Here is a 25,493-nt window from a genome sequence, read left to right on the forward strand (position 1 = left end):
GCCGCAGCGCCGCCGCCGCCGCCGCGCTTCCGGGGCGGGCGAGGGGCTTCCTGCGGGGCGGCCGCGGTCCCGGGACTGCTCCCGGTGCTGCTCCCGGGCCTCCTCCCGGCCCGGCCCGACTCGCCGCCGGGATGATCAACGCCATCCTGGTGTTCAACAACCACGGGAAGCCGCGGCTTGTCCGCTTCTACCAACACCTGGTGCGGGACCGGGGCCGGGATCGGTGCGGGGCTGGAGGTGTGGTGGGGCTGGGGGGGCCGGGAGCCGGGGCGGTCGCTGCGGGGTGGCGGAGCCCTGCCGGTGCCCTGGCCGTGTCCTTCGGGATGCCCCGGGCTGGCTCCGGGACCGGCCTGTCGCCCGGAGCTGCCGGCTCACGGTGTCCCAGGGGCAGCGGGGGTCGCGGGTGCCACGGGTGGGACGTGCCCCCACGGGTGCCCTCGGCTGTGTCCTGCCGGCAGGCGGAGGAGGCCCAGCAGCAGATCATCCGCGACACCTTCCACCTGGTGCTGAAGCGGGATGACCACATCTGCAACTTCCTCGAGTGCGGCAGGTACCGGCCGGGGAGGGGCTGTGCCGGGCTGTGCCTCGCCCAGATGGCCCCCCCAGAGCCCTTCAGCTCTCCCCGTGTCCCCACAGCCTGTTCGGTGGCTCGGACTACAAACTGATCTACCGGCACTATGCCACGCTGTACTTCGTTTTCTGCGTGGACTCCTCGGAGAGCGAGCTGGGCATCCTGGACCTCATCCAGGTGTGTCCCTGCAGGGTCCCATCCCTGGGCACAGCCCCGCCCCGACACCTTTCAGGTGCATTTCATGCCCGTGGCATCCCTGTGCCAGCCCTGGGAGGCCTGAAGAGCCACTCGGGGGCCACAGGGGGAAGGGGGGGCTGCACGTGCCCTCTGAGCCCATTCGTGGCTGCTCCGCCACGAGCAGAGGGGGAGAAGCCAACCCAAATGAATGGCTTTAAAAAATAGAACCACAGAATCATTTCAGGGTGGAAAAGACCCTTAAGAGCATCAAGTCCAAAAGTTAATCCTAGAATCATAGAATCTCAGGTTGGCAGGGACCTCAGGGATTGTCTGGTCCAACCTTTCAGTTCAAAGCACAGCCTAGACAAGGCCCAGCACCGTGGCCAGATGCACCTGAAGGTGTCCAGCGTCGGGGAATCCAATTACTTCCTCTGTAAGATTATTCCAATGGCTGAGTGTTTTGTTCGGGAAAAATTTTCCTTTTGTGTCTAACTGGAATCTCCCCAAGAGGAACTTGTATCCATCACCCTGTGACTTTCCATATGACTCCTTGTATGAAGGGAGTTTCCAGCTTTTTAGCCACCCTTTAAACACCGGGACATGGGGAGAAGATCCCCCCTGAGCCTCCTTTTCTCCAGGCTGAGCCCCTCCAGCTCCCTCAGCTGCTCCTTCTTTTCCAGCCCCTTCCCCAGCTCTGTTCCCTTCCCTGGACAAGCTCCAGCCCCTCAATGTGTCTCTTGTCTGAGGGGCCCAGAACTGGATACAGCCCTCGAGGTCTCAGCAGTGCCAGCAAAGGGACAGGCACTGCCCTGGCCTTGCTGCCACAGCAGTGCTGGCACAGCCCAGGGGCCATTGGCCTCCTTGCCCACCTGGGCACACTTGGGCTCATGTTCAGCTTGTCACCAGCAGCCCCAGGGCCTTTTCCATCTTTCCAGCTGCTCTGCCCCATGCCTGGAGCGTTCCATGGGACTGTGTGACCATCTTGCCTGGTCTCTGTGCTGACTGTCCTTTCTGCTTCCCCAGGTGTTTGTGGAGACACTGGACAAATGCTTTGAGAACGTCTGTGAGCTGGACCTCATCTTCCACATGGACAAGGTGGGTGGTGGGCTCCATGCTGCTCCAGAGCCTGCACTCCCACAGGCAGGAGCTGGCCAGGAAAGTGCGGGGGCATCAGGGGTCACTGTGTGGCCAGGGATTGCGATCCTGGGTGCAAAGATTTCAGCCGGGGGTCTTAGAAAGCTGCATCGTGTTCTCTTGACAAGAGATCCAAGTGCTAGGCTGCTCTGAGCTCAGGGGTGAGCTGTGCCCAGCCATGGTTCCAGGGACTGGTGCCAGGTGACTGCAGCCAGGTGACAGGGATCTGTGCTCCAGGGCTGTGCTGGTGGAACTGGGCAGGCTCTGGTGTGGTGCTGGGGCGTTCTGCCTCTGCCCCAGCTGTGACACTCCTTGGGAGTCCTTAACATTTTACTACAGCTGCAGGGGAAAAAAAGGGAAGGAACAATGGCTGCAGGAAAAAAAGTGAACAAACAATGGAGGTATTTGGAATTCAAAGTGCTGGGTAAACTTTGGTTTGAACCACAGCCTGTAATGCTTCCCTTTGAGCTGGACTGAGTTTCTGGGCGGAAACCGTTCCCTTTGATCATCTCCTGGGTCATGAGGCTGAAGATAGCCAGGAGTAGATAGCCAGGAATAGGCTTGGAGCAGGGAGAGGCTTGGCTGACGGTGCTGCGCTTGCATTGCTGTTGATCAAGATTTTCTTGTTTTGCTGAAGACAAAAACACGTCAACAAAAAAGAGCAGTGGAAAAGAAAAATGTCCCCTTTCTGTTGGTGATTCCAACTTGGGAACTGGCAGGGAAGGGGAGTGAGCAGGTCTGAGGGGTCTCTGTGTTCCCAGCTGCTTATATCAAGCTTTGGTTTTACCGTTTACCCAGCTGTAACCTTTCCGAAATGCCACATGATTATGTTGTCAGCAAAAGCACTTATCAAGGGTTTATCAAAGGAGGAATGAGGGAGGAGCAGCCGTGGGAGAAGCAGTGGCAGTTGCCCAGATCACCCCTGCCCGCAGTGGGGGGAGGATGTGCTCATGGGGTCTGACCCTGTGGATGACCAGGACCTGGCAGCTTTTCGCTCAGCCTTACTCTCGGTTTACACTGAGCCCTACAGCCAGCCTGCAGCCCTGGGGCAGGGCACCTCACCCCATAGCCTGTCAGCTTTGCCAGCAAGAGCAGGGTCACCCTTCCTCTGACCTCTCCTGCCTGGAAGAATGTTCGGGAGACAGGAATCAGGGGGTTCTGATAGGGGAGACCCTACAGCTCAGTCATCCCAGACCCTCCCAGCCTTGTTTACTTCGCGTCCTGTGCTCCTGCTGCTTCCAAGCTTTGACTTGAGTCTTGGCCCCTGTCAGTTGGTCCTCCCGTCTCTTTCTATATTTGGCACGTGTTTATTTCTCGGATGTGCTCATGTTCCTGTGCTTCCAGGAGCTTGGTCACAGAGGGACAGTGTTTGGGGTGCTGGGAATGTGCCAGTGCATCCTGCTGGGCTCTGTTTTGCACCCCTTGGATGCCCTGGCAGGGTTGTGAGTGTTTCCCCAGACAGGGGCTGACAGGAGTTCAGGTGCAGATTTGGCTGCATCCTGTGATTTCTCTCTTTGCCTCAAGATTCACCTTGCACTACCTGCAGCACAGGGGTTGTGGGACCAGAACTGCTGCAGATCTGGAGCCCTGTGCCTGCTGTGGGCAGATGAAGGAGGACATTGGTTGGGCACCAGTGACACCAGTGCTTTTAGCTGAGCTTTGGGATCCCCAGCCTCAGAGCTGCGGGGCCCCCCTGTCACATGGGGAGGCTCAGGGGGGAGCTGTGCCCACCTCCCAGTCGTACTTCCCACTTTGGAGAGGAGCACGAGCTGCACTCAGCAGCTGTGGGGTCCTGCAGGGGACACGGATTGCTCAGGAAGTGCTGTGCTTCAGCTTGGAAAACAAAGCTTGGTCAGGATTTCTGCCCCGTTGGTGTTGGGCCAACTTGGGCTGAAGCCAGACCTTGAAGGAACATTTCCTGATGTTCCCAGATGCTGTCGGGCTGTGGGGGCTGCTCGCTCTGGCCGGCGCGGTGTGCGCTGGGGCTGGGCTGTGGGAGGGGGGTCCCAGGGCTCTGGGAGTCCCAGGAGCTGCCATGGTACCTGTGGCTCACCCCGTGCTGTGCTGATCCCGCACACCTCGCTGCTCTGGGCACTGTCAGAGCAGGATGGAACTCATGGGGAGCCCTGGGATGGATCACCTCACTGTTGGCACAGAGCTTGGTTTCCCCCTTGGAGCAGGTTTTCTCATTGTCTTTATTCTCCCCAGCATTGCCCTGGCAGTGTTTGCCATGTGGTGTTGACAAGTGCAGCCTGGCCCTGTGAGGCCATTAAACAATCTCGTAACCTGACCGTGCTCCTGCACAGCCTCTTTCGTGGAAGTAACTGGGACCCATAAATCCATTATCTGTGCCGGGAACTCAGCAGGAGCTGCTGATTGTGCAGGGAATGCCTGGCTGAGCTGGATGCTGGAGTTCAGGGTAGTTGCAGCTACCAGCACAACCTGGCTGCCACCCTGGGGCTGGTTGGGATTTCTGAGATTGCAAACCACGAGTGGCCCTTTCCCTGCCGTGGCTGTATGATTCCACCAGCCTCCCTTGGCTGTTCATCCTTGGACCTAAGGAACCCCAGGGAAGGAAGGAGTAGACTCCCTTGGCAGTTTTGTGCTTTTTCTGTGCCTGTATCACAGTCCTGTCTTTCCTAAGAGACAGTGGAGAAGCCAGGCTCTGGCCTGGCTTTCTGGGGAGAAGGAGCTGCTCCTGGGGAGCAGTGTCCTGCCCGGTGGGGTCCCTGCTGCCCACTGGGGTCCTCTCTAGCACACATTCCTGCTGTGACCTGGCTCCTGGCCCAGGGAGGGATCAGACTTCACTGGCTGTGTCAGAAGTGGTGCAGCCAGGCTGTGCCAGCAGGATGGTTGGATCTGGCCTCTCTGAGGGCTGCCCTGTGCCCGGTGGTCTGTTTGCTCTGGCTTCTAGGGTGGGTGTTTTCTAGAGCAGGGGTGGTAAATAGGACTGTGGGACTTCCCATGCCAAGGACCATGGCCACCTTCTCATTCTCTGGGCAGCTGAGGAGGGGATGGAGCTGGATTTATCTCCTTAGGGAAGATGCTGGCCCCTGACATGCTTCCATGCCAGCGCTGTGGCCACTGCCAGGCCAGGGCTGGGCTCTCAGCCTTCCCTTCCCTTCTTCCCTCCCTGTTAGGTTCACCACATCCTGCAGGAGATGGTGATCGGTGGGATGGTGCTGGAGACCAACATGAATGAGATCGTGGCACAGGTGGAGGCCCAGGGCAAGCTGGAGAAGGCAGAGGTGAGCGTTGATGCTGTGGCTTTGCCCCCATGGGGCTGACGGACCCTGGGCTGCGAGGGGAGCTGGCCTATGAGGTCTGGGGTGGGCATATGGGGGGGACATCTGGGCTATCCCCAGTTTCTGCCTACCCGAGCCCTCGGGGTGGGGCTGGGGACATCAGCAGTTCAGGAGCACGGGGGAGCTGCCCAAGCATGGGAGTGGCTTTTCCCATCAGGATAATGACCTGAGGCAATAAAAGGTTTATTGCCCTATTTGCACTGTCACTGGTAAGATGCAGCTGCCTGCGTGCTGTGGGGCAGGGGCCAGTGGTCACAGTCTCTCTGTCCCCAGGGAGGCCTCTCGGCTGCTCCTTCCCGCGCTGTGTCAGCCGTGAAGAACATCAACCTGCCCGAGATCCCCCGCAACATCAACATCGGGGACATCAACATCAAAGTGCCCAACCTGTCGCAGTTCATGTGAGCGGCACATGGCAGGGGCCAAGCAGAGCTGGGGTCCCTGGCTGCTCTCAAGGACTGCCTGTGTGGTACCCAGGGGCCAGTGTTGCCAGGATGCCTGGGCTGACCGAGGGCAGGGAGCAGTGGCAGGGCTCAGAGAATGGGATGGAGGGCGTCTCACCCTGGACCTGGGCTCAGTTCTGCTCTCTGGTCGCTCAAGAAGGCGGGTGCCCTTCCTTCCCCTCCCTCCCCATGGAAGTGCAACCTCTCCTCGCTGTGGGGAAGAGCCGGTTCCTGCTTTTCCCAGGATTCTTGGGATTCCCAGTGGTAAATGCATGCCTGTAGTGACAGCTTCATAAGGAGCTGCAGGTTGTCTCCTCCATCCTCCTGGCCATGGCTGTCCCCTGCCCTGGTCCTGCTCACTGGGATGGGCCCCAGCTGGGTGGGGGTCACTCCTGGGAGCTGCTGCAAACCCTGGGCACAGTGTGGGGGGGACCCGCGGGAGCGGAGACATGGCAGCGAGAGGGATGGGAGCTGAGTGAGCTGGGGGATGAGCAGGTGGCAGCTCACACGGTCAGGCCAGGCTGGGGCTGCTTGAGTGTGTTCCTGTGTCCCAATAAACTACCCTTGAACCTGTGTCTGTGTCTGCTGTGGGTGCTGCTGGCCAGGCCCCGGTGGGAGCACCAGGACTGGGCCAGGGCAGCTCTCCTGGGGTGGCTGCAGCCCTGGGGGGCTTTGGGCTGGTGGAGGCCCGGGAGGTAGATAAGGGGGCCCAGGACATCCCAGGGGAGGGTGGGGGGCTTAGGGCAGTGTTGCTGGCTGCACTCTCCACTTCTGGAGCAGGTGGAGGGAGGGTGATGGCCCAGTTCGGGCTGTGACAGTGGCATCCCCAGCTTTGAGCCTTTGGCATATCACCCCCTGCCAGCGTTCCTGCCCTCTCCCTGCTACAGACCATCTGGGCAGAGCAGCCATGAGCCCTGACGGCTTGGTGGGTGTGTGGGGGCTGTGGGACTGGGGTCCCCTGAGGCCAGGGGCGAGTGTGGCTGGTCCTGGGGGCCACAGTGACCTCCAGGCTCCTCCAGCCACGTGCCCCACACCCCTGTCTCCACCGCAGCTTCATCTGGCCACCAGCCCCCGGGGCTGGCCGAGGGCCCTTCCTCTGCTCCCCAGCTGTGCTCCGGGCTCTGCATCCACTTCCCCTGGCAGGGAAACCGTGACTCTGCCTGGAAGGAATTTTCCTGTCGTTTCCCCTCCCTGCAGCTTAACCCCTCCCCAGCTGGCCACCAGCCACACCAGTGCTCCTGGAGGTCAAGGAGCCAGGCAACCTGCTGAGTGCTCTTCTCTGCTGGCTCTCCTCCTCGCCTCCTCCTGCCAGGACAGGCAGCGAAGGGTGCAGGTGAGCGATGTGTGGGCCATGTCCTGGGACTGGAACTCGGGGCCTGGCAGCACTGGGATGGTTGGAGGGGAAAGCTCTGGCTTGCCCCAGGGCGAGGTGCTGGTATCCCACTCTGCGCCAGGCCGGGGGCTCGGTGGGCCAGGGGGTCGGCTGCCGTGGGTCATGTCTTTGGTCCCGCACCGCAGCACCCCAGTGCCGGTGGGAGATGTGTCCGGCCACACGTGCTTCCTCCACGGCTCCGGTAGCGGCTTCTTGCCCTGTCCCGCGTCTGGCCGGCGCCTCAGCCCCGCGGCTCTGCGGGAGGCTGGAGACCGGGGACCGTGCTATCCCCTCTGCCGCCCCCGGGTGCTCCCTCTCCTCGGGCCTGCCATGGGGTGGTTCACCAAGGACGCGCTGGGCTGAACCCCTGTCCCCCTATTTCCCCGCCCGCGGGGCTGCAGCCCCGACCTCGGTGGCGGTGGGTCGTGCCGGAGCTGTGAGAGCCCGGCGCTGGCAGCGACCTGGCGTCGTGCCCGGAGGGGCTGCGTGGGGTTACCGGACCCCTCCCACACCCCAGAGCGAGCGGGGGGCCCGCAGCGTGTGCAGGGCAGGGCCTGCCCAGAGTCTCAGCGCTCCCTCTCCGAGCTGCCTGCATGGTCCAGAGATGGGAGATGGGGCTGGATCCTGGGGATGACTCCCGCGGGTCCCGGCCCCAAGCCCACTGCCCGCCCCAGTCGGGCTGTGCTGTGACACTCAGGGGTGCCGGGCTTTGCTGAACTCAGACGGGGTTTGCCTGCCACAGCATGTTGCCAAATCCAGGCCTGCTGCCCAGCACCTGGGAGTGCTGCACCCCGAGCACAGGGCCGTGACTGCCCGCAGGGAGCATTGCTGAACCCCCGCTGCCAGGGCAGGGGGTGCCAGCTGTGGCTGGGGTACAGGGGGCTGGGCTGGGGAGATGAGCGGGGCACCCGAGCACGGACACCGTTCCTGGGGTGCCGGGGTGCTGCAGGGGCTGTGAGGAGGGGGCACAGCCCGGCTCGGTGACTGCCGGGTGATGGTTTGTCCCCTTCTAGCCACTCCCGTGCTGACTGTCCTGGCCAGGGCTGGGGTAAGGGAGGGGACCCCCAGCAGGACCCCGGCGAGCTCCGGGCTGTAGGGGCTGGCTGGGTGGGGCTGGTTCAACGCAGCAGGGCACGGGACGCGCACACCCGGCTAACGGCTCAGGGCTGGGGCGGTGGGGGTCCCACAGCCCCGGGAGTCCCGAGGGTGGTCCCGGGAGTCTCGCAGCCCCGGGGGTCGCTTTCTGCTCGGGGCGGAGGCACCTTCTCCCCACTCAGAGCTGCCTCCTCAGCCTGTTCCAGTGCGGGGGGAGCCCAAGCCCATGTCTGCCCCGAGCCGTGCCCCCGCCCCGCCGGCCAGCAGCCACGGGGCTAAGGGGACGGGAGCTCGGTGTTCCTGCCCTGGAGCTCTGGAGGAAACTTTCCTCCTCCCGGAGCTGAAAGCACGGAGCTGAGACGGACAGAGCCGCGTGCAGGCAGGGGGACCGGAGGGGTGCAGGCAGGGTGCAGGAAGCGGGGCAGGGCGGGCAGGACCCCGTTGCTCCTCGCTGCCCACGGCTGAGCGCGGGAAGGTGAGTGGGGGTTCTGCCGCGGGAAGGGGGTGGGGACAGACCCCGAGCCGAGGGTCCAGGGGTGGGTTGGAGAGGGCCGAGTCAGGGAAGGGGCTGTGGAGGTGCATAGGGGCCGGCGGGGGCTGTGGGGTGTGGGGTGAGCAGTGGGATTCACATATATGGAGGTTATGGAGCCCGTATTCAATGGGGAGGGTTGGGTGGTCTGCGGGGGTGCATGAAGGTGTGGGGGATTCTGGGATTCAGGCTTTGGGGCGTGTGGGGCCAAATCTCAAGGGACCCATGTGCCCATGTGGGTGATGCCCAACATCTGTGCCACGTATGGGACATGGGACACGTGTGTGTGCTGCTGTGGACTCCATGGAGGGGGCTTCTGGGGGGGCAGGATCCTGTAGGCACTGGGGGAGTGAGTGTGGATGCCATGGGGCAGTGCAGAAGCCTGAGGAGGGGTCTGGCTGGAGTTAAGAGGGATCAGCGTTGGGGTGAGCGGGGGTGGGTGCCTGAGTGCCATGCCTGAGGGGCTGTGGGGAGGGCCACTGTGCCCATCAGTGCAGGATGGAGGGTGTGCAGGGTACCTGGCACACTCCCAGCCAGCTGTAGCCCCTGGTCCTGGGGGCCTGTCCCCAAATCTGTAGCCTTTGGCCAAAGCCAGGGCAGGGATCGGGCTGAGCAAGCCAGCGGTGGCCACTGGGCCAGGGGATGGCCTGGCTGTGCCAACCAGGGGATGCCAGGGATGATGCAGCATCTAGAGTGATTTGTGCCAGGCACAGTGATCCCCATGGATGCGGCTGGGTGCTGTCAGGGACAGGGCAGGGCTCCCTGAGGACACCCCTTGCCCTGTCCCAGTTTGCCCTTTGCCTCAGCTGTGGCTCCTGGCAGCACCTGCCCATGTCTCCCTATCACCTGGATCTTGGGAACAGGAGTTTCTGTTCCCACTGTGTGACACGATGTGTCACCTCCCCACCCTGCCCTGAGTGGGGACCTTGCACGTGCCCACTGGGGCTGGGCTCACCAGGATGGAATTTGACCCCAGTGCCACCAGATTCATGACCCTGGACTTTGAGAGGGCTGTGGGCAGGGTGGGCTCCTCCCGGGCTCCTTGTGTGCTGCCAGACTTCTGCGCTGACCCCCACCCCCCACTTTCTCTGGTGGGGGGGCAGCCTGTCAGCTGTGCCCCTTGCTGGTAGGGGGTCATCTGGGACTCCCCAACAGCAGTTTGCACCCTGTCACTCGAGAGCAAACAGGGTGACACTGAGCCTGCGTCTGGGCTCGACTGATGGTGACACCCACTGTGCCCTGCATCATGGTGGGGATGTGGCCACGGGCTGTGACCACCCTCTCTGTGCTCCTATTGCAGAGCCAGGCGAGTGCTAGGGAGGCACCCTGGGGGTCCTGGCCCGCAGCTCACACCGACGGTGTGACCCCCCTCCGCCGGCTCTGCCCCTGCTTGCAGCGGCGCTGGGTGTTGGTGCTCCTGCCAGGCTGGGGGGTGGGCAGGTGGAAAGATCATGCCAGGGGCTGCCGCCGCCCTGAGCTCCGTGGCCATTTAATCCTTCACCCATTAACTTGGACTAATAAACCTTGTGGGAGCAAGAGGCTAAAAGCCGCACCCGTGCCAGTGTTGCCTCCACCAGCTCTGCTCCCGCTGCCCACCATGGCAGCCGGCTTCTTCATCAGCAAGAGTGTGGGCATTGTGGCCATCGTGCTGGGCCTGGGGGCCGTGGCCACCATCATCGCGCTCTCGGTGGTGTATGCCCAGGAGAAGAACAAGGGGACGTCGCATCCAGACACCACCAGCACGGCTGGCCCTGGCACCACCATCACCACCACTGCTGCCCCCAACAACCCCTGGAACCGGTGGAGGCTGCCAGCCACGCTGAAGCCGGAGATCTACGAGGTGTCTCTGCAGCCCTTCCTGACGCCCGATGCCAACAACATGTACATCTTCAAGGGCAACAGCAGTGTAGTCTTTGTCTGTGTGGAAGCCACCAACCTCATCCTCATCCACAGCAACAAGCTGAACTACACCATGCAGGGCTCCTTCCACGCCACGCTGCAGGCGGAGGGCGGCGGCACAGCCCCCTCCATCTCCCGCACCTGGTTGGAGACCCTCACCCAGTACCTGGTGGTGGAGCTCACTGCTCCCCTGCAGCAGGGCCAGAGGTACCGGCTGTCCAGCAGCTTCACTGGGGAGCTGGCCGACGACCTGGCTGGCTTCTACCGCAGCGAGTACACTGACGAGTCGGGCACCAAGTACGTGGAGGGCAGGGGACAGTGTGAAGGGCACAGGGCTGGCCTGGGATGGCAGTGGGAAGGGGAATGGGGGGCACAGGGTGGGGGGACACAGTGTGGGAGGGCACGGGCTGGCTTTGGGGCTCCTCTCATCCCCATGCTGCCCCAGCAGGGATGGGAGCAGGGGAACTGGGGGGTGTAGCTTCTGCAGGGCCCCCTGGGCCTGACAGGGTTGGCTTGCAGGCACGTGGTGGCCACCACACAGATGGAGGCGACCGACGCACGCAAAGCCTTCCCCTGCTTCGACGAGCCGGCCATGAAAGCCAACTTCACAGTGACACTGATCCACCCCTCCAACTACACGGCCATTTCCAACATGCCCGTCAAGAGTGAGTGGGGTGGTGGGATCCCGGAGGGGGGCTGGGGGCCTGGCAGGGCTGCAGGGTGACCCTCTGCTCCCTGTAGGCAGCCGGCAGGAGATGATGGGCGAGCAGAGCTGGAATGTCACAGAGTTTGAAACCACTCCCAAGATGTCCACATACCTGCTGGCCTTCATTGTCAGCCAGTTCAGCTACGTGACGACCAAATCGGGGAATGTAACGGTAGGCTGGGGTGTGGGGCACCCCCTTCCCACCTGGGCTGAGCCCAGGCTGCTGCTGAGCCCTGCATCCCTCTTCTCCAGATTAGCATCTGGGGCCGCCCCGAAGCCATTAGCGAGGGCCAGGGCAGCTATGCGCTCAACGTCACCGGCCGCATCCTCAACTTCTTTGAAGGACATTACAACACGCCGTACCCGCTCCCAAAGTCTGGTGGGTGCTGTGGGGCATCTGGGGCGCTGGGTTGAGGTGCCTGTGGCGGGAGGGGCAGATGGCACCTCGTCAGCGAGGCAGTGATGGGACCCCTTTGTCCCCAGACCAGGTCGGCCTCCCCGACTTCAATGCAGGCGCAATGGAGAACTGGGGGCTGGTGACCTACCGGGAGAACTCGCTGCTCTTCGACGACAGGTACTCCTCCATCAGCAACAAGGAGCGGGTGGTGACCGTCATCGCCCACGAGCTGGCACACCAGGTACCCACTGCGACCCCTGCCCACCCCCTCCCCACCCCCAGGGCTGATGGCTGGTGGCTGATGGGGTGTTGTGCCCCCCACAGTGGTTTGGGAACCTGGTGACGCTGCAGTGGTGGAACGACCTGTGGCTGAACGAGGGCTTCGCCTCGTACGTGGAGTACCTGGGCGCTGACTGGGCCGAAGGCTCCTGGAACATCGTGAGTGCTGGGGACAGCGGGCAGGGGCGTGGGCAGGGGAGCAGGCACCTCGGGGGCTGCCCTGGTGCCAGGGGGTGCATGCAGGGCTGAGGCGGGTGCTGTCACTCCCCTGCAGAAAGACCTGATGGTGCTGAATGAGGTGCATGAGGTGATGGCGACAGATGCCCTGGCCACCTCCCACCCGCTCTCCTCCCGCGAGGATGAGATCAACACCCCGGCCCAGATCAGCGAGGTCTTTGACAGCATCAGCTACAGCAAGGTGGGAACGGAGGCACCCTGGGGTAGGGGGTGGGCTGCAGAGTGTCCCTGGGGTCTCTGACCTGCCGTCCCTGCAGGGAGCGTCAGTGCTGCGTATGCTCTCGGACTTCCTCACCGAGGCCGTCTTCAAGGAGGGGCTGCAGGTGAGACACTGCTGGTGCCAGGGGGCAGCAAGCCCAGTGCAGGGTGGGCATCCCATGGTAGGGGCCTCCCTGGGAACTCTGGGGGTGTCCCACACCCCAGACCTGCCCCTGCCCACCCACCTCTCCTGGTGCTTTCCCACAGTCCTACCTCCACACCTTCGCCTACAACAACACCGTCTACGCTGACCTCTGGGTCCATCTGCAAGAGGTAGGAGGGGGCTGGTGTTCGAGCTGCTCCCCCAGACCCAGCTCTGGGGGGCTGCCTGGTGGGACAGGGTCCCCTGTGCTGGGTGAGGGGTGCAGCGCTAGCTGAGCCCTGTGGCCCTGTGCCCCTGGCCCCGGTGACCAGCGGTGTTACCGTCCCCTCAGGCGGTGGAGAACAACAGGGTCCCACTGCCTGACACCATCAGCAACATCATGGACCGCTGGACGCTGCAGATGGGCTTCCCTGTGGTAACTGCCAACACCCTGAATGGCACCATCAGCCAGACCCACTTCCTGCTGGACCCCAATTCCCAAGTGGACAGACCCTCCGTCTTCAAGTGAGTGGAACAGGGTCCAGCAGCAGGGGACCTGGGACTGGGGGGTCGTGGGGTATGGGCCAGACCCATCACCTGTCTGTCCCTGGCACAGCTACACCTGGATCGTTCCCATCACCTGGATGACACGTAGTGGCACTGTGAATGACAGGTACTGGCTGACCAAAGCCACAGGTACGGTGTGTCCTGGCTGTGAATGGTGGTTTTGCTGCCAATTTCCCTGCTCTGGCACAGTTTGGGGTCCCTTGGGGGGTACCTCAACCACCTGGGTGGTGGGGGCTGAGCTTTCCCCCCCCAGCGGGTGGGGTCAGCTCCAGCAGAGCCTGCTGTTCCCTTCCAGATACCAACAACACGTTCAAGGTTGACAGTCCCAACTGGCTCCTGCTGAACCTCAATGTCAGTGGATACTTCCGTGTCAACTACAACCAGGAGAACTGGGACCAACTCCTCAACCAGCTCAGCACCGACCACACGGTATGCAGGGTGGTCGGGGCTGCAGCGTGGGACCCCACCCCACATCCCCCATGCACCCCGCACCCCGCTCAGGGCTGCCCTGAGATGCTGTCTTTGTCCTCTTCCAGGTCTTCCCTGTGATCAACCGTGCCCAGATCATCGATGACGCCTTTAACCTGGCCAGGTGAGCTCTGCTGGGTGCTCTGAGTGCCACAAGGGTGAGGGGCCAGGTGGGGTGGGCACCCTGAGGTGGGCAGTGGTGGTGGGGCCGGGGAGCTGACGCTGCCCTCACCCCGACAGAGCCAAGTACGTCAACGTGACCTTGGCCCTGAGCACGACACGGTTCCTGAGCCAGGAGACAGAGTACATGCCCTGGCAGGCAGCGCTCAGCAACCTCCAGTACTTCCAGCTGATGTTCGACCGCAGCGAGGTCTTTGGGGCCATGACGGTGAGCGGTGCCACCCCACGTGCCGGGGGTGAGGGGCCGGGGCTGCCCCTGCAGGGGAGTGTGGGCTGCTGCCAGTGCCACCGGGTGCTGACCTGCTCCTGCCCCCTAGAAATACATGCAGAAGCAGGTGACTCCTCTCTTCAACCACTACAAGACCATCACCAGCAACTGGACCACCATCCCCAGTGACCTGATGGACCAGTGAGTGCTGTGGCCCCAGGGCTGGGCTGGATCCCCAGAGTCTCCTCGACTACACTGGGGAGAGGGCACGGCCCCGCCCGCAGCTGTGCCAGCTGGTGGGTGCCCCATGTTGGACTCCAGCCTCATGGCCCCTCTCTCCCCAGGTACAATGAGATCAATGCCATCAGCACCGCCTGCTCATACGGCATCACTGAGTGCCAGGAGTTGGCCACCCAGTACTTGAGCCAGTGGCAGCAAAACATCAGCAACAACCCGTGAGTGCCCAGGGAGCCCTGGCACTGTGTGTGTGGCTGGGCTGGGCGTGGCAGGGGGGGCCCGGCACTGACGGCTCTTACTCCAACAGAGTTCCCCCGAACCTGCGCTCGGCCATCTACTGCAGCATGGTGGCCACGGGCGGGGAGGACGCGTGGGATTTCCTCTGGGCAAGGTTCGAGGAGGCCGTCGTCGTGTCCGAGGCTGACAAGCTCCGCACAGCCCTCGCCTGCAGCCCCCACTCCTGGATCCTCAGCCGGTGGGTGCAGGGTCCATTGGACGTCACGGGGGTGCCCCCATCAGCCCCTCACCCCACATCATGCCTGCTGCCCCTGCCAGCCCCTCACCCAACGTTGTGTCCTCCCAGGTACCTGGAGTACACCATTGACCCCACAAAGATCAGGAAGCAGGATGCCACCTCCACCATCAACAGCATTGCCAGCAACGTGGTAGGGCAGCCCCTGGCCTGGGACTTCATCCGCGGCAACTGGAGGACTCTCTTCAGCCAGTGAGAACTGCAGGGGGCTGGGGGCATCCCTGTCTGCCCACACCCACTGTTCCTTCCTTTGTCCCCTCTGCTGTGGCTCAGTGGGACCCCCAACTCAGCACCCCTCTGCTTTCCCAGGTATGGGGGTGGCTCCTTCTCCTTCTCCCGCCTGATTTTATCTGTGACCCGGCGTTTTTCCTCCGAGTTTGAGCTGCAACAGGTGAGGCTGGACCCTGACGGGGAGACCCTGGGCATGGGGACCCCAGCCCCAGCAGAGAGGGGGATTCCTGCCCCTCCTGTGCCCAGGGCTGCAGGCAGCTTCTGTCCCCACCATGGGCCTGCTGGAAGGCTGCTGGGGTGGTGCTGGGGGCTCCCAAGGGTTTTTGAAGTGCTCCTAGAGGCTGTTGGGTGCTGCCATGGGGTGCTGGGGGCTGCTGGAGTGCTCCTGGAGGCTGCTGAGGTGGTGCTGAGGGCCTCCCAAGGGCTGTCAGGATGCTACTGGGGCTCTCAGGATGATGTTGAGTAATGTTGGGGGCTCCTGGGGTGGTGCTGGGTGCTGTCAGGCTGCTCCTAGGGGCTGTTGGGGTTCTGCCAGGGAGCTGCTGAGAGCTGCTGGGGTGGTGCTGGGGTGCTCACAGGGGTTGTCAGGGGCTATTGGGGTGCTCCTGGTGGGGTGGGGTTGGGGTGGTGCTGGGGGCTGCCAGGGGCTGCCAGGGGCTGCCAGGGGCTGCCAGGCCTGTCCCCACCCTGCTCCAGCCCCGTCTCTGCCTGGCAGCTGGAGCAGTTCAAGGAAGACAACCAGGACATCGGGTTCGGGTCGGGGACGCGGGCGCTGGAGCAGGCGCTGGAACGGACCCGCACCAACATCGACTGGGTGAAGGAGAACCGGGAGACAGTGCTGAACTGGTTCGAGGGCGAGATCAGATAACGGTGCCTGCCCTCCCCCTGCCACCCGGACAGACCCTCACCCACTCCAACCTCCGTTCATCATGGCCCTGAGCCCCCTGTGCCCCAGTCCCCCACTGCCAGTGGGGGGCCTGACGCCTGGTTAATGGGCAGCAGGGTCATGGGGGACTCAGAGTGGGAGGGATGTTGTGCTGGTGCAGCCATGGGAGTGTGTAAATAAAAGGCTTGTCCAGTTTCCTGGACTGGGTGCTGGGGGACTGCGCTGCAGGGACTTCGAGGGGCTGGGCAGGAAGTGCCAGGGACCCTGCGGCAGACACGGGGCCGTAAGTCCCCCGGGCCATTAGGAGCCTGGTGCTAAGTGGCTCTGGGGGCTTCACTGACGCCAGCCCCCAGGCCCCCCGTCTGACGGTTGTGTGTGAGCTCTCCTGCTGGGCCCTGCTCGGGGGGCTGCATGCCCACTCCCCCCGGGCTGGCGCCGGGACCCCTCTGCCTGTCCCCTGCTCTGGGCAGGTGCTGTGGGGTCAGGACAGGGGGCACCGGGGTAGCTGTGACATTCAGGAGGGACTATCCCCTGTGGGCTACCCTGGACCCCAAAGGGTCAGAGCTGTCTTTGGGCACAGGGAAGGGACAGGACCCCCGGGGGGCTGGGAGCTCAGTGGGGCTGGAGACACCCCGGGTGGTGGGTCCCTCTGCTGCTCCAGCCCTGGGAGACATCCAGACTGGGGGTGGCCTGGGAGGGGACACTGAGCCCCCAGCCCAGGGGAGCACCTGGCTGTGTGTGTGGGGTACCAGGCTGAGGGGTGCCCCCAACCCTGCCCATGCTGGGGTGCAGGCAGTGGGTCCAGCAGTAACGGGTGGGGTGCAGTGGTGCATGGCAGCTTTAATGAGGACCCTGGTGTCCGTCCTGTCCCACACAGCTCCGTGGCATGGCTGTGCCACCAACCCATGGCCAAGCCACTGTCCCACTTCCGTGCCTCCGTCCCTGTGTGGTCTCTGCCCTGGGGTACAGGGTCATCTGTGCCGTGCTGGGGTGCAGTTGGGCACGAGAAGGGCTGTGGGGGGGGCTAGGGAAATGAGCCTGTCCAGGGCCGAGGGGCTGCTGAGCTGTGTGGGAAGAGCTGTGTGAGGTGCATGGCTGTGGGATACCCCGTGCCCCCTGCCTCGCACTCCATGAGGACTGTCCCCCACCCCAACCCGGGGCTGCTGTAGCAGGGGCTGGGCTGGGGAGGGGCTGTGGGTACCTGGTGGTGTGCAGGCAGCTGGGAGCCAGGTGCAGGGGTCCTGGGGTGCCCCGTGTCCATCAGTCCTGTCCTGTGAAGCTCCAAGCAGCAGGAGGAAGCCATCCTGGTCCCCATGGCTGTGGCACATTGCTGGCGATGCTCCAGGGGGATCACTGCTCCAAGGCTGCACAGTGGTGATGACCAGGACACTGTGATGTAGCTGAGTGTCCTCTGCAGCTCTAGGGGGTTCTCTGCAGCAGAGATGTAGGGTGACGATCCCCAGGTCTCTAATCCTGTATCAGGACCCCCAAACACCTCTGGGGGAGTCCCCGCAGCAGAGCCAAAGGGGGCGACCCCCAGGGCTCCGTCCCCATGCTGGGGGATGAAGCATCACAGGGGTCCGTGTCCTGGCAGCACCCCAGGCCCCGGGGGCAGAGGGGTCAGTGTCGGGGGGCCGGTGCCCCCCGGCTGATTCCTAGTAGGGTGGAGAGGTGGGTGATGTAGTGGGTGGCGAGGTGCAGGGTCTCGATCTCGGTGAGGGTCTGCCCGGTGGGTGCCAGCACGGGCGGCAGGTACTGCCCGTACCCCCGGCCTTAGTTGGGTCGGGGGTAGGGGCGATGCCTCTGCGCCCACAGGGAGGTGTCGAACCCCCCACCCCCCGCGCCGGGCGGGCTGCGGCGGGAGCCTGGGAATGCCGGGCCCATTTGCAGAAGTGTCAGATCTGACTCCTTTGGTCCTTAATTGGCGCTGCCGGCGCTGGGAAGTGTGTGTGGACCCATTCACACGGCCATGAGAGATGCTAACGTGCCGCCAGCCCCGCACCGCACTGCACCGCATCATTGCACCGCGTAACCCGCACCGCGTCACCCCCCCGGCCGCAGCGGGTACCCGGGACTTGACCTTCCAGGGCCAGGACCCCAAGCCACCAGCCCTAGCACCCAGTGGGGTCCCCACAGCTCCCTGCCCTCTGCCCAGCTCCCAGTCCCGGGTCCGGGGGTACTGGATGGGCTCTGGCTTAGACGGAGGGCCCGAAGGGGCAGGGGGTGTGAGGAGTGCAGGGTGTTTGGGCAGAGGGGTCGAGGTGCTCGCTTTTCAGAGACATCCCTGCTCTGCCATTCTGCTTCTGTCTCCCCAGTCCCATGGGATGCAGCCCCAGACGTCTCCAGAGAAGCTGAGGCACCTGGGGACCCACAGGGCTGTGCCCCCTGCTTGGAGCTGGGGGTCCCTGTGCTGCTCCGGGTCGGGGTCCCCGAGGCAGTGGGGGGCACCGCGGGGGGTGCCAAGCTCTTGAGGGTGCTGGGAGCAGTGCCCACCCCCCCGTGCGGGTGGGCTGGGTGGAGGGGACTATTTGCTCGGTGCTTTGCAGCACTGACCCCCGTGCCGGGCACGGCCCTGGGCACTGTCAGTGCCGGGTGTCTCCATCCCAGGTGGAGGGACAAGCGTGGCCACCGGGAGCCACACATGTGTCTGACCCGGGAGGTGTTGGAGCCAGGATGGTGGGTGCCAGGTGGGCAATGACATGTCCTGGGAGGGTCCCAGAAGGGCCGGGTATCCCTCAGCAGGGCGGCTGGAGGCCCCTGGAGGTGCAGTCCAAGCTGGGCACTGGCCGAGCTCAGTCCCGGTGCCCTCGCCACGTTGCCCCAATAGCCCTGTGCCCCTCTCCATTGATACGGACTGGAGGGATGCGGAGCCCCCACCTGCCCCACGGGGCAAGGGGCTGCGGAGTGTCCCTCGGGGGCTCTGACCCCGCGGCCGACGCTGCCCCCGCCCAGCCGCGCTCCAGCACTTGTCCAAACAGGGAGGTGGGAAGCGGCTGCGGCGGGTGCAGAACTCATTATCTGGGAGCTCATCAGCTAATGAGACCCAGGAGGGGGCCGGGGGGGCGCGGGGGAAAGCGAGGCCGGGTAGCGGGAAGGGGCCGTGCCAAGGCTGCGCCGTGGGGTGCAGAGCTCCTCCAGAGCCCCTTCCACGCTCCAGGGTCAGGCTGCTCCGGACCCCCGCTGCGCCTCCACCCCCCCCCCCCGGGACGGGTGTTGGATGGGGTCGGCACGGGCTGTCTCACACCGCATTGGGGCAGCACTGGGCACTCCTCAGCCACGTCCCCCCGGTTTGGGGGGTGGGTGTCTCCTGCCCCCACCGAACCCCCGAGCTGTGCACACGGGGTCTGGGGGTCCTGTGCCCCTAGCTGTACCGCCAGGCAGTGCACACCCGCTCTGGGGTCCCGTGCCGTGCCGGTGTTCCCTCGCCCCCTGATGGATTTTCCGTCCCTCGATGGGGCCGTTTCCCGGGAAACCTTCGCACCCGCCGGCCGCGACACCTGTGGGGCCTGGGAACGCGGCGGGGGGGCCCCTCCCAGCCCCGACCCTGGCCCTCGGCCCTCGCCGCCCGTGGGGGTTCCCCTGCCACTGCCAGGACGGGGCAGCCCCGCGGGGTGCTGGCTCATGGGGGCCGTGGGGGACCAGGACCCCCAACGTGGGTGCAGGGGAGTCCCACAAAACCACGGGGACAGCAGGGATGCCCGGCTGGGGTCATGCTGTGGGGGGACATAGGGACACCCCACTGGAGGGCCACTGCAAACCCCATTGCAGTCCCAGCAGAGCCCCACAGCAGAGCCCCAGAACACCCCACTGCACCCCCACTGCAGATCCTGCTGCCGCCCCACTGCAGCCGCTCCCAGCAGACCCACTGACACCCTGCTGCAGCCCCGCTGTGGCCCTCGTGCAGAACCACACTGCAGGACCCGTGTGGGTCCCAGCCCCATCCCCAGCCCAGTGCCGGGGTGCGGGGTGCCAAGGGTGGGCAGCACCGAGCGGCCTCACACCTCTGGGGTGAAATTTGTCACCCCGCGTTCACAGCCGCGTCCCTCGGCCCCCTGGCCCCCCCAGTCCCCCGGCCTTTGAAGTGCTGCAGCCACGAAGGTGCCACTTCACACCTCTGGCCCGGCATAAAGCCGGGGCAGCCGGGAGCCACCGGCACACAGCTCCCGGCCCCGCCATGGCCCACTCCGCAGCGCCCGGCCACACGCTGCCCGCTACGGCCCCACTGCAGGACTGGGGCTGTCGCGGACTCCCGGACACCCTGGGCTACAGCAGCAGCTCGCCCGCAGCATCGCCCGACTCCTGCGGCCTCGCGTCCCCCGCCGCCGGCTGGGGACCCTGCCGTGGGCACGCCGCCCCCCGCCCGCGGGGCAGGAAGGGGGCTCGGGGCGGCGGGGGGCCGGGGGCCCCGCGGCAGAGCGCCAGCGAGCGGGAGAAGCTGCGGATGCGGCGGCTGGCGCAGGCCCTGCTGCGGCTGCGGCACTACCTGCCGCCCGCGCTGGCACCCGCCGGGCAGACCCTCACCAAGATCGAGACCCTGCGCCTCGCCACCCGCTACATCGCCCACCTCTCCACCCTGCTGGGACTCGGTAGGGGGGCGCCGGCCCCCCGACACTGCCCCCTCTGCCCCCGAGGCCTGGGGTGCTGCCAGGACACGGACCCCCGTGATGCTTCATCCCCCGGCACTGTGGGCTGGGGGTCACCTCCCATGGCGGGCCCCCCGCCGGAGCTGCACGGGGCTCCAGGCATGGGGACGGAGTCCTGGGGGTCGCCCCCATTTGGCTCTGCTGCGGGGACTCCCCCAGATGTGTTTGGGGGTCCGGATACAGGATTAGAGACCTGGGGGTCACCCCCCTATATCCCTGTGACGGGGACCCTCCCAGAGGTATTTGAGGGTCCCAGCATAGGGATGGAGACCTGGGGGTCTCCTCCCTACACCCCAGCAACAGGGATTCCCCCAGAGGTGCTCGGGGTCTCTTACATCACGATGGATACCTGGGGGTCACCCCCCTACATCCCTGCAGTGGAGACCTCCCTGGAGTTGCACGGGGCTGTTGCCTCCATCGAGTCCCCCTGGCTGACCCCTCCCCACCGCACAGGGGCTGGGGCCCCCCCGGATCTACCTGGTGATCCACTCCTGGACTCAGGGCTGGTGCTGCCGGAGTTCATGGGCACAGGGACAGTCACCCAGGTATGTGCTGGTGGGGGTTGGGGTGACTCTGGGAATGGGGCTGGTACGTGGCAGAGATGGACACCCCTTGGGTTGGCCTTAGATTCTTCTTGGTGTGAGGCAGTGCAGGAGCTGGTTTTGGGGTAACAACAGCCTTGTCTGGAGTAGGGAACAGAGAGGTGCCTCCTGTTCCCTGCGGTGGGCTAAGTGGGCCCCCAGCCTGCCCCATCTTTCCTGGTGCTTTCCTCCCTTACGCTTGTGGGGTCCCAAGGGTCGAGACAGACCGGAGGTTGTGGTCCTACTTGTCCCTGGCAGGGAGGCCTTCCAGGGGGTGGGCTGTCACCCCTACACCTCTAGCCCTGCCTGGACCCCTGCCCGGCCGTTCACTTTCTCGCCATCTGCTCCCCAGGACCTCTCTGCAGACCTGCTCTCGCTGCTGGAGGCTCTGCTCCCGCCACAGCCCCAACACTGACCTGGACGCACCCTGAGGGCGGAGCACCTGCTGCCCCACAACGCCTGTCCAGACACTGGCAGCTTGGAGGACGTGTGTGACCCCTTGGACAGCTGCGGGGATGAGCTGCCTGCGCTGGAGCCGGAGCTGTGCTGGACATGCTGGGCAGCCACAGCTGGATGTGAATAAATCTTTGTGCCCTACCCGTGTGTGTCCGTGTGGATGTTCCCTGGAGCTGGGCATGGGATGGGGTTTGGTGTGCCCAGGGATGCCGTGTGCCCAGGGTGCCCTCATTGGGCTGCAGGGCTGGTGGCTGTGGGGCAGCCAGGCACCATCTGGGAGAGCAATTGGGGGGGGGTATCAAGGCAGACCCACCCTGCCCTGGGGTCTGACCCCTGGCCAGGGAGGGGTGAGGGTCCCCAACACCTTCTAGATCCAGCCCTCTCACCTGGTGGTTCTTGGCCTGTGGGAGCCCTCCATCGCAGAGTAAAATGGGGAGATTTGGGGTCCAGCTGGGTGTGGGGAAATGTGGGGGGCTGCAACAGGGCCCCTCTGTCCCCAGCCACTTGATGGCTACCCGAGGTCTGGGGTCCCCATTAGCAGGAGGGTGGTGGGACCTGGCAGCTGGGTGCTAATGTGTCGGGGAGGGGCCTCTCCCCCCACGCCGGGGTCTGGGGTGGGGGACGGGGTATTAATGAGCCCCACGGAGTGTGAAAGGACTCGATAACGAAGTTAAATGCCTCTGCCAAGGGGAGGAGGGTGCAGGGGCAAGCCTTTGAGGTGCAAAGCAGGCCCGCCACCCTCTCCCAGGCTGCATATCCCCTCCCACCGCGCTCCAGCCGGGGCTGAAGGGACTTTGGGACATGCTCCAGCCATGGGGATGGCCACAGCTGGGGGGAGCAGCTGGCAGTGGCAGGGCTGGGAGGAGGGACCTGTGGGTGTCTGGGCATCTGGGCCACCCCCAAATGCTGCACCTCAACACGAGGAGCCCTTGTGCACCCCGATGCCTGGCCCTGGCAGCAGCAGTGCCAGACCTGGGGGGCACCGGCAGCACCCCTCAGACTGGGGTCTGGAGCGGGTCCCCCCTTGGGCTGGGGGTCTCCCTCTCACAGATTGGGGCACGTCCTCTCTGTCCCTGTGTGTGAGCACCGTGCACACTTACACGTCCATGTACCGTGGGCGGCAGGGGAAGGACCGTGCTGTTCCGAGCTGCCGGCTTCGTCAAGGACCATTCCGAGCTGCCAAGGGCACCCACCTCACGGCACCTGCGGCAGTAGCTGTGGGCGCCAGCGCTCAGCAGTACCTGCCCCAGTACCCGCTCTGGTGCCCGCCCCGCTCCCCCTCGGGCCTCAGGGCAGATGTGGGAGCCTTTGGCACGGAGCCCCAGCAGCGCATGAGCACCGTCCCTGCCATGGCCTGGCTGGGGGATGCTGGACGGGACACCCCAGATGAAGGTGAGGTGGGGGGAACAGCATGTCTGGCCCCCTAGGAGTCAGCATGGGGGGTCTTCATCGTGGGCAGGACTGTACTCTGGGCAGGGGATGGGGGGACAGCAGGAATGGCCCAGGGTGGGTGGTGTGTTGGGGTCAGCTGCGGCTGCCTCCCTCTGCCCTGCTTGGTGCCAGGGACCCCTGTAGTCTGGAGATGTGGGGGGCCTCTGGAAGAGCAGCAGAATGCAGTGAACAGCTACGGATTGCACATGGAGCTGGGCTCAGAAATGTGGTGCTGGCACTGTGGCCCTTTGTCAGGGGCTCTGGGGGACGGGACCCCCAGTGCTGAGTGTGGCCTGTCCCCTTGGAGCTCCCACCTCAGGGCTGCCACTGCCCCTTTGCTGTTGAGGCAGGAAGGGGCCACGCAGACCCAGATGCCACAGTGGGAAATGCCAGCGCAGAGCCCCCCGGCATCGTGCCCTCCGAGCGGGGCTGTGCCTGGAGCCCCCCTGACGAGAGCGGCGAGGAGCCCCTGCGCCTGCCCACCTTCTCCCCCGCCGCCCAGGTGCGCGTGGCCGTCACCTTCGCCCTCTTTGCTCTCTCTGCCGGCTGCAACCTGGCCGTGCTGCGGGTGGCGGGGGGCCGGGGGGGCAGCCGGCGCCCCCACATCCGCCTGCTGCTGCGGCACCTGGCTGCTGCCGACCTGCTGGTGACGGTGGCGGTGATGCCGCTGGACGCCATCTGGAACATCACGCTGCAGTGGCGGGCGGGCGACCTGGCCTGCCGCCTGCTCATGTACCTGCGGCTGCTGGCCATGTACGCCTCCGCCTTCGTCACCGTGGTCATCAGCCTGGACCGGCAGGCCGCCATCCTGCGCCCGCTGGCCATCGCCCGCGCCCGCGCCCGCAACCGCGCCATGCTGCGCGTCGCCTGGATCCTCAGCGCGGGGCTGGCGGTGCCACAGGTACCGACCCCGGGGTCCCCAGCCCCTGTGCTGCCTCCCGGGGGTCTGGTGACACCAGCCAGGGTCAGTGCCTCGGTTCCACTGTGTGGCCTGCAGGGTGGGGATAGAGAGGGGCTGGAGAGCCTGTGGGAGGGGGATGGAGAGGGGTTGGAGAGCTCTCTGCGATGGGGATGGAGGGGTGTCGACAGAGGGGCTGTGGCAGTGACCCCTCAGGTGTGCCCACTCCCTGAGGTGCCCTCTGGACCACCAGCAGTGGGGAGCAGAGCCAGCGCAAGGGTGATGGTGGGTCCCACCCCACAGGCCGAGTCTGTCCCTCAGGTTCTGGGGTCCCAGCCTTGGCCTCTGATGCCCCTCCTTGGGGAGGTGCAGACCCCCATCATCCCCATCCCACTTCTCTTGTCTCCAGCTGTTCCTGTTCCGCACAGTCACCCTGCGCCCCCCCCACAACTTCACCCAGTGCACCACACGTGGCAGCTTCCCCCAGCCCTGGCACGAGACCCTCTACAACATGGTGGGCTTCGTCTGCCTCTTCCTGCTGCCGCTGCTCATCATGGTCTGCTGCTACATCCGCATCCTGCTGGAGATCTCCCGCCGGATGGGCTCCGGCCTTTGTGAGTTCTGGGCACCACAGGATGCGGCCCCATGCCCAAGGAAGCACTGGCTGGGGCTCTGTAGGGATACCCCCACCCTCTCCCAGGCATGGGGTCCCTGTCCCAGCCACATTTCCCCCTCACAGGCTGTGCCCCCCCAGTCTCCTCACGGGACGCGTCACTGCGGTGCTCCAGGAACAACATCCCACGGGCCCGGCTGCGGATGCTGCGGATGAGCCTGGTCATCGTCTCCTCCTTCATCCTCTGCTGGACACCCTACTACCTGCTGGGGCTCTGGCACTGGTTCTGTCCCCATGCTGTGGAGAAAAGGGTCTCGTCTGCCCTCACACACATCCTCTTCATCTTTGGCCTCTTCAATGCGTGCCTGGACCCCATCACCTACGGGCTCTTCACCATCCCCCTCCGGGGAGGCTGGGGCTGCCCCTGTGGGCACAGCCCCCCCACCCAGCCCCCCTCTCCAGCCACCGGCTCCTTCCGCTGCTCAGCCTCCTCCCTGCCACCCAAGCGGGGAGTCCTGGGGGCGCGGGGGTCCCGGGGGGCTGCCGGGGATGCCACCTGCCACAGCAGCTCCCTGTGAGACCAACACAACCCCTGGGGTGCTCAGGGCAGGGGGGTCCAGCAGCAGGACGGCCAGGCCAGCACAGGTCCAGCAGGGATGGGGTCGCTGCCACTCTCTTCCTGCATCCCAAAGCATCTCTGTGGGCTCAAGGCTAGAGGGGGTGCCCCCCATCCCATCTCCCCTCTCTGTGCTCTGCACAGCAATAAAGTGTCCCATGGCCACCTCTTGTCCTTCCTGTGTTTCTTGTCCGGGACCTGAGCTGAGGTCCCCAAAGCCTTGTCCCACTGGGGTCACAGGTGCCCCTGACCCCGCTACGGGGGGCTCAAGGGTCCCCAGGAAGGGGCAGATCCAAGGGCACCCGCGGGCTGGCCTGGGGACTGCCCTCCCTGTTCACTCCTGCAGGGTTCTCGGTCCCCGTGGGTGGGGGGCCTGGTCCTTGTGAGTGACACGGAGCTGGTGGCAGTCTCAGAGTGCTGCTGCCATTGGCTCTGTTCCAAACAGGAGCTCCTGGCTCCTGCCCA

At 64.8% G+C, this 25,493-nt stretch overlaps 3 protein-coding genes across 3 annotated transcripts; all 3 read left to right on the forward strand.

Moving 5' to 3' along the window:
* The first annotated feature begins 73 nt into the window (after positions 1 to 73).
* LOC108507910 (AP-3 complex subunit sigma-2) lies at positions 74 to 6,198 on the forward strand. The gene is made up of 6 exons (XM_017836259.1): positions 74 to 200; positions 459 to 550; positions 637 to 748; positions 1,772 to 1,843; positions 5,023 to 5,130; positions 5,461 to 6,198. The coding sequence occupies exons 1-6, from the start codon at positions 132 to 134 to the stop codon at positions 5,587 to 5,589; spliced, it is 582 nt and encodes a 193-aa protein (XP_017691748.1). The 5' UTR covers positions 74 to 131; the 3' UTR covers positions 5,590 to 6,198.
* Positions 6,199 to 6,978: 780 nt separating this feature from the next.
* LOC108507858 (gonadotropin-releasing hormone II receptor-like) lies at positions 6,979 to 24,990 on the forward strand. Its single transcript, XM_017836168.1, has 5 exons — positions 6,979 to 7,201; positions 8,071 to 8,106; positions 23,267 to 23,802; positions 24,209 to 24,413; positions 24,554 to 24,990. The coding sequence occupies exons 1-5, from the start codon at positions 6,979 to 6,981 to the stop codon at positions 24,988 to 24,990; spliced, it is 1,437 nt and encodes a 478-aa protein (XP_017691657.1).
* On the forward strand, positions 10,132 to 15,985 carry ANPEP (alanyl aminopeptidase, membrane). The gene is made up of 20 exons (XM_017836255.1): positions 10,132 to 10,819; positions 11,042 to 11,187; positions 11,264 to 11,400; positions 11,481 to 11,607; positions 11,712 to 11,866; positions 11,950 to 12,063; positions 12,179 to 12,322; positions 12,399 to 12,464; positions 12,607 to 12,672; positions 12,834 to 13,006; positions 13,098 to 13,177; positions 13,344 to 13,477; positions 13,585 to 13,640; positions 13,757 to 13,904; positions 14,014 to 14,105; positions 14,249 to 14,359; positions 14,449 to 14,616; positions 14,725 to 14,865; positions 14,983 to 15,064; positions 15,620 to 15,985. Exons 1-20 carry the CDS (start codon positions 10,221 to 10,223, stop codon positions 15,770 to 15,772), a joined length of 2,892 nt encoding a protein of 963 aa, XP_017691744.1. The 5' UTR covers positions 10,132 to 10,220; the 3' UTR covers positions 15,773 to 15,985.
* Positions 24,991 to 25,493: the final 503 nt, after the last annotated feature.

Source organism: Lepidothrix coronata, unplaced genomic scaffold, assembly GCF_001604755.1.
Source record: "Lepidothrix coronata isolate B3197 unplaced genomic scaffold, Lepidothrix_coronata-1.0 Scaffold272, whole genome shotgun sequence".
Classification (NCBI taxonomy): Eukaryota; Metazoa; Chordata; class Aves; order Passeriformes; family Pipridae; genus Lepidothrix; species Lepidothrix coronata.

Bases quoted from the DNA above. Each gene is read 5' to 3' on its own strand.
- LOC108507858 (XM_017836168.1), top strand. From the start codon at position 6,979: ATGTCCTGGGACTGGAACTCGGGGCCTGGCAGCACTGGGATGGTTGGA. The intron at 8,107-23,266 runs GTGGGGCTGGTT...GGGGCCACGCAG, and splicing joins GGGCTGTAGGGGCTGGCTGG to ACCCAGATGCCACAGTGGGA. The intron at 24,414-24,553 runs GTGAGTTCTGGG...GTGCCCCCCCAG, and splicing joins CCGGATGGGCTCCGGCCTTT to TCTCCTCACGGGACGCGTCA.
- ANPEP (XM_017836255.1), top strand. From the start codon at position 10,221: ATGGCAGCCGGCTTCTTCATCAGCAAGAGTGTGGGCATTGTGGCCATC. The intron at 12,323-12,398 runs GTGGGAACGGAG...CCGTCCCTGCAG, and splicing joins ACAGCATCAGCTACAGCAAG to GGAGCGTCAGTGCTGCGTAT. The intron at 15,065-15,619 runs GTGAGGCTGGAC...TCTGCCTGGCAG, and splicing joins CCGAGTTTGAGCTGCAACAG to CTGGAGCAGTTCAAGGAAGA.
- LOC108507910 (XM_017836259.1), top strand. From the start codon at position 132: ATGATCAACGCCATCCTGGTGTTCAACAACCACGGGAAGCCGCGGCTT. The intron at 201-458 runs GTGCGGGACCGG...TCCTGCCGGCAG, and splicing joins TCCGCTTCTACCAACACCTG to GCGGAGGAGGCCCAGCAGCA. The intron at 551-636 runs GTACCGGCCGGG...GTGTCCCCACAG, and splicing joins AACTTCCTCGAGTGCGGCAG to CCTGTTCGGTGGCTCGGACT.